Below are 19,002 nucleotides of genomic sequence, written 5' to 3' on the forward strand. Positions count from 1 at the left end.
TATTTTTAACATTAGATCGTTTTACTATTCATGCTGCATAGGCAGCATGAATATTAAAAAGTTGGTCACACAGGGTTAATAGCAGCGGTAATGAAGTGCATTACACCACAGCATAACGCGGTCCGTTACCGCTGCCATTAACCCTGTGTGAGGGCAGACTGGAGGGGAGTATGGAGTGGGCACTGACTGCGGGGAGGAAGGAGCAGCCATTTTTCCGCCGGACTGTGCCCGTCGCTGATTGGTCGTGGCTGTTTTGCCACGACCAATCAGCGACTTGGATTACATGACAGACAGAGGCCGCGAGGCCCGCGACCAATGAATATCCGTGACAGACAGGCAGAAGGACAGACAGACGGAAGTTACCCTTAGACGTTTATATAGATAGACAAAGTTCTCCAGCCTCCATAGCAACATCCTTGCTAGGCAGCACTTTGGAACAAATTTTGGCTAATGGCTCAAATTGTGGGCGACTACTGAATCTCCTTTATCCTGGGTAGAGTAGCCTTTTCTTCCACCTTACTCCAAACTCGCAGGCTCAAATGTTTAGGACATCAGCACTACAACCTCCTGCATTTCCTTTGAGAAGTTCCTGTTCCTGGTTCTGACAGCTCTCTCCTTCCTGCTTTCAATGGAAGTGCGATTGGCCTAATTTATTGTTTATTTTAAACGGCCTTCGTCTCACTCTCGAGCCATGGTGACTTGATGGATGAATGATATGTAGGAAGATATACCTTGTGGAAGCCTAGATAGGTCCACTAGGGTCTTCTCTGCCATTATCTTGATAGTATCAAGCCATCAGGTTGCTGGTCTTCTTCTTCGCCTTGTTCTTTCTATTCTTCCAACCTTGATGTCCTTCTCCATTAAATGACTGTCGATAAGCTTTTATTTAATGGCCACAGTCGACACATGTACTCCAGTATTAGGTCAAATTCAGACTTCGATTTTTTCAAGTATGAGAAAAAAAGACAGATGATTTTTTGGATCAGACTTTAATCAGAGTTTGGTCCAAGTATTATCAGTTTTTCTCTTACGTGGAGAGGAAAAAAAAAGTTTCTGCACCTTCTCCTTTCTGACAGTTCATGAAAATTAGATCACACTCTTGAGTTATCTGAGTGCAGTCCCATTTTTCCACAGACCAATAGACTTGCATTGCCGACCTTCAGATCAAAATTGGACATATCTCTGCAATGTTTCAAGGACAGTTCACTGTGCAAAAACTCACAGATATGTGAATGGCCCCATAAATTATAACAGGTATGAGTGCCATCTGTGAAAACCACTGTGAAGGATGGCACCAGAGAGATCACGCAGAATCCTAACGCTGCCACCACATGTGACAAAAACCGCACCTTGCCACAGCGCCTGATGTCACGATTACATTGGAGGGATCACGCGGTATGGTCTTCGCACTTGCACCAACATGACGTTTTGCACCCCATAAGGACATGCAAGGTCAGCTTGGTACAGTTTTACACGGACACCCCCGTCCACTCGGGCCACGGGAGGCATGGGGAGAGGATGTGGTCCATGCAGTCACTGACTTTTCACCACACTCGCTCACAACCCTGAAAGGCTGAGAGGCCGCTTTCCCTAGCACCAGTGAAATAGTGCCTGGTCGGCTCAGTAGGACTGTCACCAGTTCCTCGTTAAATATAAGCCTGCTCCATTAACAGAATGATATCGGTACAGAAACCAGCCCCGATATCATGGAAAATTCAGCCGAGAACATGGACATGTGGATTTATGGATTGAGATAAAAGAGCAACCCAAGGTTAAACTATATAATTAAGCGCCTTAAGGGCACACTAGACAAAAAACTATATGCACAATGGTTATACATGTACAATGGCCAGATATGCAAATACAAATAGTGGTAGTAGAAAATATGCAGACGATAAGAGTCAGTTACCAGTCAGATGAAATGTCTGGCTTATGGAGCAGGGGCTGGTGGTCCCCTCTTTTCTCTGACTTCTCCCCACACAATATGTTGTCGTGACCTCCCCGGTAAAAAAGCAAAAGGTCATGCTTTACACAAGCATTTAACCCCCTGGGATAACTCCTCCCCTGCCCCCAGGGCTGGATCTAAACCCTCTCCTCTTGCATCTTAGTGGCTAAAAACTCAAAATTTTAAGATGGGTCATAATTAGTGATGAGCGAGCACTAAAATGCTCGGGTGCTCATTGCTCGGGTTGAGCAAATTGGAATACTTGGGTACTCGACCCAATCACAAGCGAAGCTCTTCTTCTTGCAAAAACCAGGATAATTACTTATATAGAACAGCAGGTTTTTCAATATATTGGTCATAAAACTTAACTTTTACTAGAATCTTTTTTTTTTTTTAAAAAAGTGCTAACAAAGTGAAAACAAGGTGCTAGTGCAGACGCCAACAACAAAATAAACATGCATAAAACCACAAAAGATGCTCTCACTACCACAATCACCAGTCCAAAATTCTTAATGGATGGTACAAGTTGTTTTTAACCAGTATGGGGTGTACAGAAACATGAGATATACCCCTCAATTCTCCTGATATACTCAGTCACTTTGACCCTCTGTACTTCAGTCCCTGTCTGGTATCCAACTATTTATACCCACTATACATACATTCAAAACATGATGTCTAACCTTTTAATACTCCCCATATGTACAGGCAGTCATCTTAGTTTCTATGCTTAATCTCTTAGTGGTAGTATATATACATTCAACACATGATGTCTAGGGACTGACCTTTTAATACTCCCCCTATGTACAGACAATCATCTTAGTTTGTGTGCTTAATCTTAGTGGTAGTACATATAAGTAACAATATGCCCATTCAGAAACACAGGATGTATATTCTTCAAAGTGCGTCTCTCATACGCATAACTGCAATGAAACCATGCCTCCTTCCATACGAAGATCTCCCATGGTATACATTTACATAGCCTGCCTGTAGCAGTTAATACATGATTCCAATGTTTTTATACTCATCTATCATCGCATTGTCAACTACCAGCCCGATGAAGATCGAGTGCACATGAACCTTCATGCGGCTCCTAGGTTCCTCTGCATATTCTATTGCAGGTCATGCTGACCCAAGCACCGAGCCCAATGTAAGTCTATGGGAAACCCGAGCATTTTTATTGCGATCCAGCCCAAGGGTCCTTTTAAGGTCTAAAAAGTCTTAAAATAATGGAAACACTGCTCAAATGACACGGGAACATCATGGGGATCGCCCCTGGAAGCATTTCTGACTTTTAAGTCACAGCTGTAAACAATGTTGTCAGAGTTTCACACCATTTTTACAGGCGCACCAAAAAACATACAAAAACGACAGCAAAATGGATTTTGCAGGGAAATATGTTAAGGAACATTTTTTCCAGGGTAATGAATTATATAAAGCAAAATAACTAACCCCAACCAAAAATGTTCCTCCACCACTTGGGCTATGTTCACATGCAGCGTTTTTGATGTGTTTTTCAATTTTAACATTGCTTTCAACCAATACAAATGCATTCACTGGAGTGTGACACATAAGGAGACACATCTTATGTCACTTATGAAGGAGGGACTCAAAGTCACAGAGCCTATTTTTCGGGGGGCATAAGACGGCATTAATGCTCTTAAAGGGCCATTAAACAGTGGGTCTCCTATACAGTTATTGCCTATGCAGTGATTGGCTGGGCTGCCAAAAATTATGACGCACTCCAATACCCCTTTCTCTAGACGTACAGGAGGGCTTCCTGAAAAAATGTTGCATTGATTGCAAGGCCTGCCCTGCCCCAAAGTTACATGCACCCCAATAACCCTTTCAGCAGATATACTTTACCGACTCATGACAAAATTGTTCCCATTAGAAGAGAGTGTGCGTCCCATACTGTTTGCTTATGCATTGAATGCAAGGCATGTCCTGTCCCAAAGTTACATGCACCCCAATAAACCTTTCAGCAGATGTACTTTACGGCCTCATGACAAAATTGTTCCCATTAGAAGAGAGTGTGGGTCCCATACTGTTTGCTTATGCATTGAATGCAAGGCCTACCTCGCACCAATGTTAAATGCACCCCAATAACCCTTTCAAACCACGTACTGGATAGCTACATGAAACAAAAAGTTCACATTATTAGTGAATGCAAGGCCTGGCCGTAATTTGCATATGTAGCGCCCCCACTGCCGCAGGGCCGAGGAGTACCCGGTACCGGGCCTCTGAGTCTCTGCTCTGGGGTTGTCACGGTGGCTAGACCCGGTCCGTGACCCTGCTGAGGGGCGCCCAATGAAAGGTGTGGGTGGTGATGCTGTAGTGGTGCGGTGCAGGTCGCAGTAAATAACGAGGACACCAGGTTGCAGTCTCTTTACCTCTTTACTGAAGGCTTCAGGATCCTCAGTCCGGAATACGGTTAACCGGGCTGTGGGAGTCCGGCCGGTCCGATGGCACCTCCAGAGTTCCCTTTGCAGGTGGAAATCTGTGCCTACCTTCTAGCGCTTGTGTGTTGTGGTCCTCCCCTGCTGTGCTTACGGGATAGTCCCCACAACTGTTGTGTCTGTTTCTGAAGTTCCCTCACAACTCGATTATGATGTTCTTCTTCATCCCCCAGATGATATGGCTAGGACGCACCCGTATGACGGGTAGGCTCGGAGCTCTTCCTGGACCCTAGTGTCGCCCCTCTCCTGTTGTTGCCCCCTATGTCTTCTTAGGTGATATGGGTGAGACAGCCCGCCTATAACTGACTGTCCTGCCGTAGGTTTGAAGTTAGGCCTGGAGCTCTATACTTCCTCGGCGTTCCGGCCACCGGCTGCGCGCCTCAGTAGGATGTTGCCTCGTCTTACAGCACGACTCCTACTGGTGTTTCTCCTTGTTGCGTTGATCTCGTTTCTCACTCAGCACAATAAACCTCGCTTCTTGTCCTTTCTTAGGGTACCGCCGCGATCAGGTGCAGGCGCGGTCCCGTAACGTTCTCTCAGTTGGCTAGGCCTCTGTCAGGATCCCACCCCTGACAGGGACCCCCCTGAATCTTCCGCTGCAACACCCTCTGCCACAGGATGTTGCCTGGTTCCAACCCAGTCAGCTTCTAACTAACTTCCTATCCAACCCCCAGTTTTACCAGATTGTGAGGAGTGGCCTAATACATAGCACCCTTAGCTCCCCCTGGAGGCCAGACTGTGAAGTGTATTGGTGTCTGTGATACCTGGTCAGGTGAACTCCTTCAGTGCCATCAGACGTACCATAGCCCCCCTTAGCGGCGGAGCATCAGTACTGCAACGACCAGGACTCTGGGGTGCTGCACATACACCACAATCCCCCTTGAAAGAAACGTGGAGGAGTGTCTCTTAAAAAAATTGTCACATTAAAAAGGAGCGCTTCACCTATACTTGGAATGCCCATACACTAAGTGTATGGGCTAACAAACATTTCACCCTGGGGGTGTACTTTTTTTTATTATTATTATTATTATTATTTACGGGCATCATAAACACCCTTGCCAAAAAATAGAGTGACTGTTCCCAATTTAAAGGAGCGGGTCTCCTACATTTTGAATGCCCATACACTAAGTGTATGGGCTGACAAACATTTCCCCCTGGGGGGTAAAATTTTTTTATTTTTGGTAAGTATTTACTGGCATCATAACACCATTGCCCAAAAATGTAGTGACTGTTGTATCACGGAATCCTTTCACCCTCGTGTTCTAGTGGTGGTGCCTGAAGAGACGTGGAGGATGTCCTCATATGTCTCCATTTCCAATTTAAAGGAGCGTTCACGTATACTTGTGTATGGGCTAACAAACTTTTTTTTCCTATAATTATTTACGGGCATCATAAACACCCTTGCCAAAAAATAAAGTGACTTTTGCATCACGGCATACGTTAACCCTGGTGTTCTAGTGGTTGTGGATGATGAGGATGAGGATAAGGAGGAGGATAACACCAAATAGACAAAATCAAGAAGCGTATACCCATGTGTGGTTGTGAAGAGGAGCATGAGAATACACCTCCCCCAAAAAGACAATGTATTTGAGGTTATGTTTCGCTGTTTTCATTTGGTGGTGTACAGAAGTCTTGCCCAATCGAGCCCTTGTTCATTTGTATAAGAGTCAGCCTGTCAGCATTTTCAGTTGACAGGCGGGTGCGCTTATCAGTTATAATTCCACAAGTGGCACTAAAAATCTGCTCTAACAGAACGCTAGCAGCTGGGCGCCATTACCTCCAAGGCGTAGAGAGCCAGTTCATGCCACGTTTCCAGCTTGGATACCCAATAATTAAAAGGCATGGAGGACGTTTGTATGATCAGCAAGGTACTCCCTCAGCATCTTCCCAAACATTGCACTTCTTGTGACAGCACCCCTTGCCTCTGTGCCGGCGCAATAGGAGGGTCTGAGAAAAATGTCCCAGAACTTTGCCATTGTACCCCTGCCTGTGCTGGATTTTACTTCTGTCTCTCTCGCCTGTACTCCTTGGTTGTACAACAAACTCTGACGTCTGCTGCTAGTGTTCTTAGATGGGAATTTTTTAAATAATTCCGCTACAAGGGCCCTCTGGTACTGCAACATTTTAGTACACCTGTCTGCCTCTGGAAGAAGAGATTGAAAGTTCTCCTTGTAGCGTGGGTCTAGAAGTGTCACCAACCAGTAATGAGTGTCACTGAAAGTTTTAATAATGCAAGGGTCATGGGAAATGCAGAGCAACAAAAAGTCAGTCATGCGTGCCAGACTGCTAACAGGCAAGACTTCTGTGTCCTCACCAACAGGATAACTGACCATGCTCTGCTCCTCCTCCTCCTCACTGTCCTCAGGCCATCCACACTGAACAGATGGTATGACAGTCGTGCTTGTAGTACCGTCTATAGCATATGAAAGTAGCTCCTGTTCTTCCTCCTCCTCTTCCTCATTGGCTACCAATCCACATTGGGACGACATGAGGCTGGGCTGAGTGTAATCACCCTGTATGGTTTCTTGCACCGTGTCCTCGTGCTCCGCCTGCAATGCATCCTCTTTCATTGTGAGCAGAGAGATTTTCAGACCACAGAGAAGCGGGATGGTGATGCTAATTATGGCGTCATCGCCGCTCACCATCTTGTTGCAGTCCTCAAAGTTGTGGAGGATGGTAAATATGTCTGACATCCATGTCCACTCCTGAGGTCTTATGTGTGGAGTCAGAACTGAATAACGACGGCCTTAGTAACATAGTAACATAGTTATTAAGGTTGAAGGAAGACTAAGTCCATCTAGTTCAACCCATAGCCTAACATGCCCTAACATGTTGATCCAGGGGAAGGCAAAAAAAACCCCATGTGGTAAGAGTAAGCTCCACCATGGGGAAAAAAATTCCTTCCCGACCCCACATACAGCAATCAGACTAGTTCCCTGGATCAACGCCCTATCAAAGAATCTAATATATATACCCTGTAACATTATACTTTTCCAGGAAGGTATCCAGTCCCCTCTTAAATTTAAGTAATGACTCACTCATTACAACATCATACGGCAGAGAGTTCCATAGTCTCACTGCTCTTACAGTAAAGAATCCGCGTCTGTTATTATGCTTAAACCTTTTTTCCTCCAGACGTAGAGGATGCCCCCTTGTCCCTGTCACCGGTCTATGATTAAAAAGATCATCAGAGATTGGGAGCGTTGCTTCCTGATGAACCATAAACTCCCGAGTTCCAGTGAGGCCTCGGAGAAGGGGTATAAACTGCAATATAGGTGGTACCTCACACCTGACAGGTTACACAAATTTTCTCCCTCAATTTCAAACTGCTGCTGGAGGTGTGGAAATGGCATTGGCTCCCTTTTGCATATCTGGTGGGACTGCCCCTTGATTAGAACATTCTGGGACCAAGTGTTCCGAAATTATGGTTTGATCACAGGCAAGCACATCACTGGTACTCCGGAGATGGCATTGCTCTCCATGATTCCCGGTTCGGTGAGATCCCAAAAAAAGGACATCCTTAAATTTTGCCTAGCAGCTGCTAGAACGGTCATCCCCCGCCGATGGCGAGACCCGGTTCCCCCCGATGTTGTGGAGTGGTTTTCAGAATTTGAAACCATCTTTAGGATGGAGGAAATTGAAGCAGACCTTTCACAGACAAGGGTCTCCTTCTTAGGTACCTGGACTGAATGGATTCTATTTAAAGATTCTGCTCGTTTCCCTGACCGGTTTACCTGAATACACCTGTCTATTCAAAAGTCGATTACTAAGCTACTCTTCCTTTCTTTTCATGTTCTCATTTTAAATTTCTTTTCTTGAGCCCCACCTAATTGGGCTCCCCCCTCTATTTTTTCTTCTTTCTATCTCCCCCCTGGGTGAGCTGTTCACCTTCCACCAGCTCGGTGTGATAGGTCTGTACCATGATTTACCAGTTACTTTTATAATGATACCATCTGCGTGCATGTCTCGCTTTAGGGGACATGGGCGAACTGATTTTAGGTATGCTTTACTTTATTTACGGTAATGAAAGTCCTCGCCTGTTGCGGGGGCAAGGAGTCATTGCTTATATGTTAAAGATACCGTAGTCATTCTTGAGGGTTTACTCCCTCTAATTTTTTTTTTTTTCTCTCTTTTTTGTAAGATTTATGCAAGGTTTGTGAATGAGTGTTTTTTTGTGTTACTCTTCTCGAATTGTATATTATAAGAAAAAGTACTTTGATCATTGACGTAGTTTTCAACTACTGTTTTTCTTGTAAAATTCTCTTCTCTTTAATAAAAATATATTTAACCAATAAAAAGATCATCAGAAAGGTCTTTGTACTGTCCCCTCATATATTTATACATTAACATAAGATCACCCCTTAGCCTTCGTTTTTCCAAACTAAATAGCCCGAAGTGTAATAACCTATCTTGGTATTGCAGACCCCCCAGTCCTCTAATAACCTTGGTCGCTCTTCTCTGCACCCGCTCCAGTTCAGCTATGTCTTTCTTATACACCGGAGACCAGAACTGTGCACAGTATTCTAAGTGTGGTCGAACTAGTGACTTGTATAGAGGTAAAATTTGTTGATGCTGGTAGTCAACAACTGCCCTCTTCTGCTCTCAAATCCATTCCAACATATGCAGTGTAGAGTTCCAGGGCGTGGGGACATCACACACCAGTCTGTGAGCCGGAAGCTGCAAACACTGCTGAAGCACAGCAAGGGCAGCTGAAGCTGTAGCTGAATTTCTAAAATGGGCAGATAGGCGACATACTTTCAATAGCAGATCCGGCAGCTCCGGGTAGCTTTTGAGAAAACGTTGAATGACGAGGTTAAGCACATGGCCCAGGCAAGGTACGTGTGAGCTCACCTTGCCTCAGAGCCGCCACCAGGTTCCGGCCATTGTCAGACACGACCATGCCTGGCTGTATGTTCAGCGGTGTCAGCCAAAAATCTGATTGCTCTTTCAGAGCTGTCTACAACTCTTCAGCATTGTGCGGTTTATCACCTAAGCAGATTAGCTTCAGCACAGCCTGTGGTCGCTTGGCTGAGGCAGTGCTTCCAGCTTCTGACCGATGTGCTCATTTCAGAGATGGAGGCTGAAGAGGAGGACGGTAGAGGAGGTGCAGGAGCCGTAGACTGTGGGGACAACCCTGATTGACGTAGGGCCTGCAATCCTCGGCATCGCGAGGATGTGTTCCATCGCAAGGTCTCACTGAGTCCCGGCTTCCACTATGTTAACCCAGTGTGCTGTCAGTGAGATGTACCGTCCCTGCCCACATGCACTTGTCCACGTGTTCGTGGTTAGGTGGACTTTCCCAGTAACAGCATTGTTGAGGGCAGGGGTAATGTTGTGGGACACGTGCAGGTGTAATGCCGGTACGGCACACCGGGAGAAAGAGTGGCGACTGAGAACTGAGTACCTTGGGATGGCCGCCGCCATAAGGTTGTGGAAAGCTTCCATCTCAATGAGTCTAAAAGGCAACATTTTGAGCGCAAGCAGACGAGAAATGTGAGAATTTAGTACTGTGGTCTGTGGGGCGTTGGCTTTGTATTTCCGCTTGCGTTCCAATGACTGCGGTATAGAAAACTGAAGGCTACACTGGGACAAGGATATGGACGGGCTTGATGATGGTGCTAGTTGACTGTGGGCAACAACAGGTGCAGGGCACGAGGCATCTTCACATGCACCATGGACTGGGGATTGGCTTGTACGCAAAACAGTGGAAGAAGCAGTGGTGTCACCAGTAGACAGTGTTCCTGTAGCCTGGGGTTCGGCCCACAAAGTCAGGTGCTTTGCTGCCATATGCCTGATCATGCTGGCGGTGGTCAGGCTGGTAGTTTTGCTACCCCTGCTGAAGCAGGCATGGCAGGTGCTACAAATGGCCTGTTTGAGGCTATCGTCAGAGTCTTTAAAAAATAACCAGACTTAGGAATATCGAACAGTTGGAATGGAAACTGCTGTCATGTGGGTGTTTGGATACTAGGTAGTGTGGCTGGACCACTTGCTGAGCCAGGTGTCCTGTTACAGGTACACTTTTTTCAGGAGGATTGTAAGCTGCCATTAAATGCTCCCATAATTACAACCACGGATATTACTCGTATGAAAAATCGTACATATGAATGAGGCCTTTGAGTCAGTAGCAGAGATGGAGAAAAGGGGTTTATACACAGATCTGCGACTGAGAGGTTATAGACAAGGAGGAAAATACAAGAAAAGAAAATATGTGCAGAATAGAAGCTGTGCTGAAATACGATAGTAAGTTTTTGTAGTGGAAAAATAACGCTTGAAATGACAGACATAATAACGGAATCAGATATCCCTATTGTAAGATGATGAGGGCCAATGAGTGTCATTGGTGTTGGTCATGTGTCAGATCTGGCACTACATCATGGTTCCTGTTTATAACAGAAAGGGATGAGGATGAGACCAAACACGGCTTTGCTACCTGGTTCCTACTAGCCATTCTACCCAACTCCCCACTCTGGGATGCTAGAACAGATCGAGACCCTTGAAGGTGTTCGGTCCATTCCAGGAGATCTCAAAATAGTAATCGGTGCGTGGCTAGGACGTACAATAAGTCTATATTCTCCTTATGAAATCCTAGCTATCTGCACAAAGCATTTACACCTGATCTGAACAGATCTTAGTTTAACAATATATAAAAATAGACCTGTATGAATTGCCCAGAAGGGTCCTCTAGTAACACCGGCATTGGATGTGTGTGCTCTCGCTGTGTATTTATCTGTTTTCTTTGAAAGCCAAATTCTGAACGCAATCGGATTGGTAATTTGGTTTTCAAAAAAATTGGCCCATCTGCGTGTGCATATAAAAGATGGAAAAATTAGTCTGCAAACTCCAATGTGAAATGAAATTTTGAGTCATCACAGGCTGCGAACAACACTGCAGAATATGTAGTTATTTAGTAAAGGAGTACAATATTTACAGACTCCTTTTTAAAATGTATTATTACTTATGTTGTTTAACAGGGGTGTAAGGGGTTCAAGTTACACCAGCGCCCTGTAGACTGGGGAGGGGCCAACAAGGTAATTTAGTGTTGGTCTTTATTAAAGATCAGTGATAGATGAGGGCTCTCTGAGATTTTGTATTGGGGGAACATAACGTTTAAGTTCCTTCACGGTTTTGTAACCTTATAACATATTCATTCAGCCTCTGGAAATCATGGATCTTTTCACTGATTGCTAGTAATAATCCAAAATGCTGTTAAAGCCTAATAGAGTGTACCATTTACCTAATGAAATAGTGAATTAATTTATCAGTTGCGGGAAGGAATTTGTTCAACACATAGATTTACTCAGTGCCGTTGTTACTCACCTGTCCCAGATCCGTGCTTTGCTTTCCTCATCCAGGTCAGCTAAACTCTGTTGTGCCCCAAGTCAGGCTTTGCAGATGGCCTGGTGTGATCCCATGTTATCATCTGTCTGGGCCTATATAAGACTCACCCAGACACATACCTGCAAATGTGTCTTGCTCTAAAGACTTTTAGTTCGTCAGTGCACAGTTCTGTTTACAGTCTTCCAGGACGTTTTGTGTTTGCCTGCGACTTCCAGTACCTCTGCTCTCTGCCTGCAGCTTCCAGGACCTCTGCTCTCTGCCTGCAGCTTCCAGTACCTCTGCTCTCTGCCTGCAGCTTCCAGTACCTCTGCTGTCTGCCTGCAGCTTCCAGTACCTCTGCTGTCTGCCTGCAGCTTCCAGTACCTCTACTACCCATTTCCCATGTCCTTCACCTACCTTCTGTACAAGCGGATTTCACACAGTGAACCTAACAGCTGCTTTATGAATCTTCCCTTGTTCTAGTAAGACAGAGGATGGCTCAGGACTGGACAATAGCCCAGGATAATTGACTAGTCTGGTCTGGACATGGCTGTGGGTTCAGGTGCACGGTTTATGCTGGGGCTCTTTGCACTGCACGGCTTCGGGCAGTCACAAATGAGGGTTAATGACTTAGGAGCAGCTAATTTCCTCTCTCTCTCTTGCTCTTCATCGAACATTTGCTGTTCTAGTGATCAGCATGGCATGTATCCCTCTGCCAACGTGTCTCAGACAAGAGATTGGTGTCTTATGAAATGACATTTGTGCTTCATTTCCCATCCAAGTTATATCTTTCATATGCACATATCTCGACACCATGGAAATTGGACAAAAGTAATCTTACCTCTATGTAACAGAATAAGGATTTATGGTCACAAGGCTCCTAAATTGCTTCTGTATTAGAAACTGACTTATTCAATAAAGCAGCACAGCCTCATACATATGCATCGAACAACATCAATCTAAACGTGTACAGATCAGCTGCCATATGGTGCCTTATGGTACTCCGCATTTCAGGAAATATGGTCCTTACAACTACTCTGCTTCAGGCAAAAAAAATATTATATTTTTATCCTGTGGCAAATGGTTTTACTGCCAAACCCCATATGCTATCAGCCCTGCAGGGGAATAAATTAGTACATTAGTTCTGAATGCACCACTAGCAGTTATTTTATATTGCAGAATTACAAGCAATTTGCACTAATTTTAATAACAAGAAGTGATTGGTAAATCTATTATTTTATAATATTGGCATAGAGAAAAAAATACATAATTTTTCCTCGAACTGAGATTTGCGGAATGGGATGAAACTTATGACCTAATAACCTGATTTAAAAATCACATCTACAGGTTTGAAAGTGCAAACATCTGGTTTTCCTGATCTACCGGTATTTCTATCTTTATCTGCTAACCCCATTTCTGTTCTACATCTGCTATTTTAGAACACAGAATATCATGTAATAAAAATTCAGTTCATTCACAGTGCATTTATTTCCCAAATAAAAGTTAATCGATGTTCGCTCTTGTATAAAATGCTTGACACAACATGCAAACTAGACCTGTAGCTTCCAGCTTCTACCATCCCGATCACCTTGAACGTGGATACTCACATGCAGTTGCGGGTGGCAAGATCCCGATGTATAAAACTTTTGGAACTCAGATATTCCATCCCACTACAGATGTCAATCATGAAACGGACTAAGGTTTGGATTGGCAGAGTCTGTGAAGAAATATACACGGCAGACTGAGTGCGCAAAAAACGGAGACCTTTATACAATGCACATGTCAGCTTACGAATATAATTCTAAAAAGTGATGCAGAGAGTCAAGACAGATCGTTACTGCCAATTTCAAGAGAATTAGTCAATTGCTTTGTTAGATTTTATAGCACAACCTGATATTTTATATTTATTCCATAGTGTGTATCTCAGTTCAACATATAAAATATATATATATATATTTATTTCCACTGCCAATTCTCCCAACGCCCTCACCTCTTCCCAATTTACATGATCTATCCGCACACTCACGCTTTTAGTATTGCAGACCTGCATCCATTTAGTACATGGACTGGATATTGCTCTAAAAAAATACCCATTTACTAAAAAAATAATATTTTTTTTTGCAGTTCTGTGCAGTCGGCAAGCCAAGATTTTTCCACACTTTTCATAAATGGTCAATAATTAGTAAAAGAAGATTTACTTAAAACGGTAACATCACCGTGTCAAGGCTAGTTTATGTGATAGAAAATAAAATATATTTACGGTATATTAACATTTCTAAGCATGTCTAATTTCCTATGAAAGTTAACAAATTGCCCAGCTTTTTGCGAGCATATATTCATATGTTTCTGTGTTTGTAGTAGATAAACAAGTGAACAATAACTTTTATAAAACTATATTTAGGACTTGTACACATGATTGATTATATCAGACGAGTGCTTGAGTACAAAAAAAATTGGTGACGTGTCTGATTTTGATCCTAATGCTGGATCAAAATCAGCAATGCAAGTCTGTGGGTCTGTGGAAAACATGGGACAGTACTTGGAAAATATTCTTGTTCTTGAACGGGGCCCTTTTTTTTTTTTACTGTGTCCGCCAATGCATGATGGAGTTATGCTGGGAAGATAAAATCCAAAAGTGTATGTGAATAGATGTATGGTGGTCAGCCACCAGTCACTCCAGAGAAACTGAGGAATTGTGTGGATGGCGCCTTATCCCATAAACATCCGTATTGGATAAGACATGATACACACAAGTGTTTTTTTTCTGTGCCACTACTCGAAATTACAGATAGATACTTGATGGGATACAGAAATGTTGATGTCCTGAATGTGCTCGGATGTTATATCATGTTCATTGTAGATGCAAATAATGCAGGTGGTGTTCGCTCCCCGAGTAAAATTCTAGGTGGTAGACCCGGAGTATCTAAGTCACCAATATCTTGAGATTCACCATCACAATAAATCCACAATGTATAACCAAGAACAAACTGGACCATAAATATGAAGACTCTTCATAGACTTACAATAGGCTCTTCCCCGATGCGGGACATCAGTAGGAAGGTGTGCAGATCACCATGCTTCATAAATGGCAAGATCACCATTGGAACTGGAAGTCTTCCCTTGGTACGACTTCTTAAACTCACACCTAAGGTGAAAAAAATAGATTTAAAAGGAAAATTGGAGAACACAAGTCTTTTGAGACAAAGCACAATCAACAAAGCTAATCACAGTCTCTCGACCAAGTAGGCGCCATAGAGGACTACAGGGCAGAAAGTATCATCAGAATACGCTGCGGAAGCACTTGAGGAAAAACCAGCGGTGTTTTTCTTTGATACAACTTTTTCAATATCCTTCATGCAATTCTTTGTGGCTTTTTTTTTTTTTTTTTTTTAACTTGTATGTATAATATAGTGAGTGGATTCCAAGGCAGGTCTTTTGAAGCCTGAAGTGGTTAAAAGAGGCATGAAAAGACTAAATATATGAACAGCAAGTCGTTTTGACATTGCAGTGCATATGTTCAATCATTTTAGTGCTTTATTCCGGCTGGGTTTCATATTGTACCTGCCTGAAAAAGACATCATGAGTGCATACCCTTAAATGTATTTATTTATTTATTTATTTTTTTTAAATGGCCAAGAGATAATAAGCCTACACATTTTTCAGGAGTTTCACCATCATCACAGACAGGATTATAATGGAGGATAAGAGGATAACACCTCTATATACAGTAGATAATACAGGATCCACCATTCACAATAGGTGATGTCACAGCTCACCTCCTCCTTCTGTACAATAACTGATAACACCTCTATATACAGTAGATAACACAGGATCCACCATTCACAATAGGTGATGTCACAGCTCACCTCCTCCTGTACAATGACTAATAACACCTCTATATACAGTAGATATAGGATCCACCATTCACAATAGGTGATATCAAAGCTCACCTCCTCCTGTACAATGTCTGATAACACCTCTATATGCAGTAGATAACACAGGATCCACCATTCACAATAGGTGATGTCACAGCTCACCTCCTCCTCCTATACAATGTCTGATAACACCTCTATATACAGTAGATAACAGGATCTACCATTCACAACAGGTGATATCAAAGCTCACCTACTCTCCCTTTTCCAATGCCCAGATTTCACCTTACACCTAATGAAGGCTGTTCATAACCGAAACGCTTTGTGTTTTTTTTTTTTTTTTTTATAAATTTTATCTTTATTAAGTTATGCAAAAGTGAATACAAATACAAACAGAGGCATAAATAGTGAGACAAACAAGGCCACGTGAAAATAAACAATATTTGCACAAATTTAAAACAAGATAAAGAAAGGTCAACACAATCCAAGGTAGAGTCACTGGTTGTCCATTGGTTCAACGTGTGATTACGAGCGTAGGTGGCTCAAACTTACATTACATATTAATGTAGATGAGCGAGGGGGATAAGAAAAAAAAAAGCAAGATAAGAAGATGGACCAAAACCAAAAATACACACATGACAAAGGGGGAGGGGGAAGAAGGGAGAGGGGAGCGTCACAGAGGCTCCGAAAGAGGGGGCTTCGTTTCCCCTATAAGGTCAAGGTAATAAGAGGAAGATCTAAACTCCAGCCAATAGAACCATGTTCTGTAAAATTTATCATGGGAATTATTGTTGGTGGAGGTGAGCTCCTCCATTGACATGATCTTCTTAATTTTGGAAAACCAGACAGATTGTCGGGGCTGTATCACTTTTCCATATCAAAGGAATGCAAGCTTTAGCAGACGTAATCAAATGTCTCATTATCGAGTTTTAATAAGTTTTCAAAGGGATATCACTGTGATGAAGAAGGATGAGAGCCAGGTCAAGGTCTGAAATTGTGCATGAGCTCTGCATTACAGCAGTACCTTTCATATCCCTCGATTCCCCACCTTTGCTGAGAAAATACCTTTGTAATCTCTCCGTTTTCCTATGTAAATTACCACGGTCCAGTCCGATGGGCGGGGCTTATTCACTGTTTCTCCCCCCGCTCCTCGGCGTTCTCGACGTAACGAGATCTGTGAATAGCACAGATCCCATACAGTTTCGGTGCGTGCGCATTGGATTGGCCTCTAGCTCGTGTGCAGTATGTTTTGCGCAACTGTGGTCAAAGCATAAAATCACTATTGCCATGCAAGGCGGCATAGAACGTAAAGAAAAATGCGAACGCATGCGCAAGACTTCCGGGGCACAGAAGTAAGAAAGTAGACCCCCTAAGGAACTTATCTAGATGTGTGGTGAGCACTTTGACCCACCACGTGCTTCACAGAAGTTTATAAAGCAGAGCCGTAAAAATAAAAAAATAATTTTTTCACAAAAATGATCTTTTTGCCCCCAATTTATTATTTTCCCAAGGGTAACAGAAAAAATTGGACCCCAAAAGTGGTTGTGCAATTTGTCCTGAGTATGCTGATACCCGATATGTGGGGGTAAACCACTGTTTGGGCGCATGGCAAAGCTCAGAAGGGAAGGAGCGCCGTTTGACTTTTCAATGCAAAATTGACTGGAATTGAGATGGGACACCATGTCGCGTTTGGAGAGCCCCTGATGTGCCTAAACATTGAAACCCCCCACAAGTGACACCATTTTGGAAGTATACCCCCTAAGGGACTTATCTAGATGTGTTGTGAGAGCTTTGAACCCCCAAGTGTTTCACTACAGCTTATAATGCAGAGCCATGAAAATAATTTTTTTTTTTTTTTTTTCACAAAAATTATTTTTTAGCCCCAAGTTTTGTATTTTCCCAAGGGTAACAGGAGAAATTGGACCCCAAAAGTTGTTGTCCAATTTGTCCTGAGTACGCTGATACCCCATATGTGGGGGAGAACCACCGTTTGGGTGCATGGCAGAGCTTGGAAGGGAAGGAGTGCCGTTTGGAATGCAGACTTAGATGGAATGGTCTGCAGGAGTCACGTTGCATTTGCAGAGACCCTAATGTACCTAAACAGTAGGAACTCCCCACAAGTGACCCCATATTGGAAACTAGACCCCCCAAGGAACTTATCTAGCTGTGTTGTGAGAGCTTTGAACCCCCAAATGTTTCACTACAGTTTATAATTCAGAGCCGTGAAAATAAAAAATATTTTTTTCCCACAAAATGGGTTTTTTAGCCCCAAATTTTTATTTTCCCAAGGGTAACAAGAGATATTGGACACCAAAAGTTGTTGTCCAATTTGTCCTGAGTACGCTGATACCCCATATGTTGGGGTAAACCCCTGTTTAGGCACACGGGAGAGCTCGGAAAAGAAGGAGCACTGTTTAACTTTTTCAACGCAGAATTGGCTGGAATTGAGATCGGACGCCATGTCGCATTTGGAGAGCCCTTGATGTGCCTAAACAGTGGAAACCCCCAATTCTAACTGAAACCCTAACCCAAACACACCCCTAACCCAAACGCACCCCTAACCCTAATCCCAACTCTAACCATAACCCTAACCACACCCCTAACCCGAACATGCCTCTAACCCTAATCCCAACCACACCCCTAACTCCAACACACCCCTAACCCTAATCCCAACCCTAACCACACCCTTAAATCCAACACACCCCTAACACTAATCCCAACCATAACCCTAACCACACCCCTAACCCTAACCGTAATGTAATCCAAACCCTAACCTTAGCCCCAACCCTAACCCTAAATTTAGTACCAACCCTAACTTTAGCCCCAACTCCAACCCTAACCCTAGCCCCAACCGTAATTCTAACCCTAGCCCCAACCCTAACCCTAACCCTAGTCCTAACCCTAGCCCCAACCCTAGCCCCATCCCTTGCCCCATCCCTTGCCTAACCCTAGCCCCAACCCGAACCCCAACCCCAGCCCTAACCCTAGCTCTAGCCCTAACGGGAAAATGGAAATTTATACATTTTTTAAATTTTATTATTTTTCCCTAACTAAGGGGGTGATGAAGAGGGGTTTGATTTACTTTTATAGCGGGTTTGTTAGCGGATTTTTATGATTGGCAGCTGTAATACAGTAAAAGACGCTTTTTATTGCAAAAAATAGTTTTTGTGTCTCCACATTTTGAGAGCTATAATTTTTCCATATTATGGTCCACAGAGTCATGTGAGGTCTTGTTTTTTGTGGGACGAGTTGACGTTTTTACTGGTACCATTTTTGGGCATGTGACATTTTTTGATCGTTTTTTATTCCAATTTTTGTGAGGCAGAATGACCAAAAACTAGCTATTCAAGAATTTCTTTTTTGGGGGGGGGGGGGGTCGGGCGTTTATACCGTTCCGCGTAATGTAAAATTG

General features: G+C 43.4%; 1 protein-coding gene across 1 annotated transcript in view; it reads right to left on the reverse strand.

Annotated features, from left to right (window-relative positions):
* The window catches only part of TYRO3 (TYRO3 protein tyrosine kinase), a 217,561-nt gene that overhangs the window by 29,535 nt on the left and 169,024 nt on the right, over positions 1-19,002 (reverse strand). The window contains exons 15-16 of the mRNA XM_077264230.1: positions 14,742-14,863; positions 13,326-13,435 (exon numbers count right to left, since the gene is read on the reverse strand). Coding sequence (XP_077120345.1) covers positions 13,326-13,435; positions 14,742-14,863 — 232 coding nt within the window. The remainder of the gene's footprint in view (positions 1-13,325; positions 13,436-14,741; positions 14,864-19,002) is intronic.

This window comes from Ranitomeya variabilis, chromosome 1 (assembly GCF_051348905.1).
Source record: "Ranitomeya variabilis isolate aRanVar5 chromosome 1, aRanVar5.hap1, whole genome shotgun sequence".
NCBI lineage: Eukaryota > Metazoa > Chordata > Amphibia > Anura > Dendrobatidae > Ranitomeya > Ranitomeya variabilis.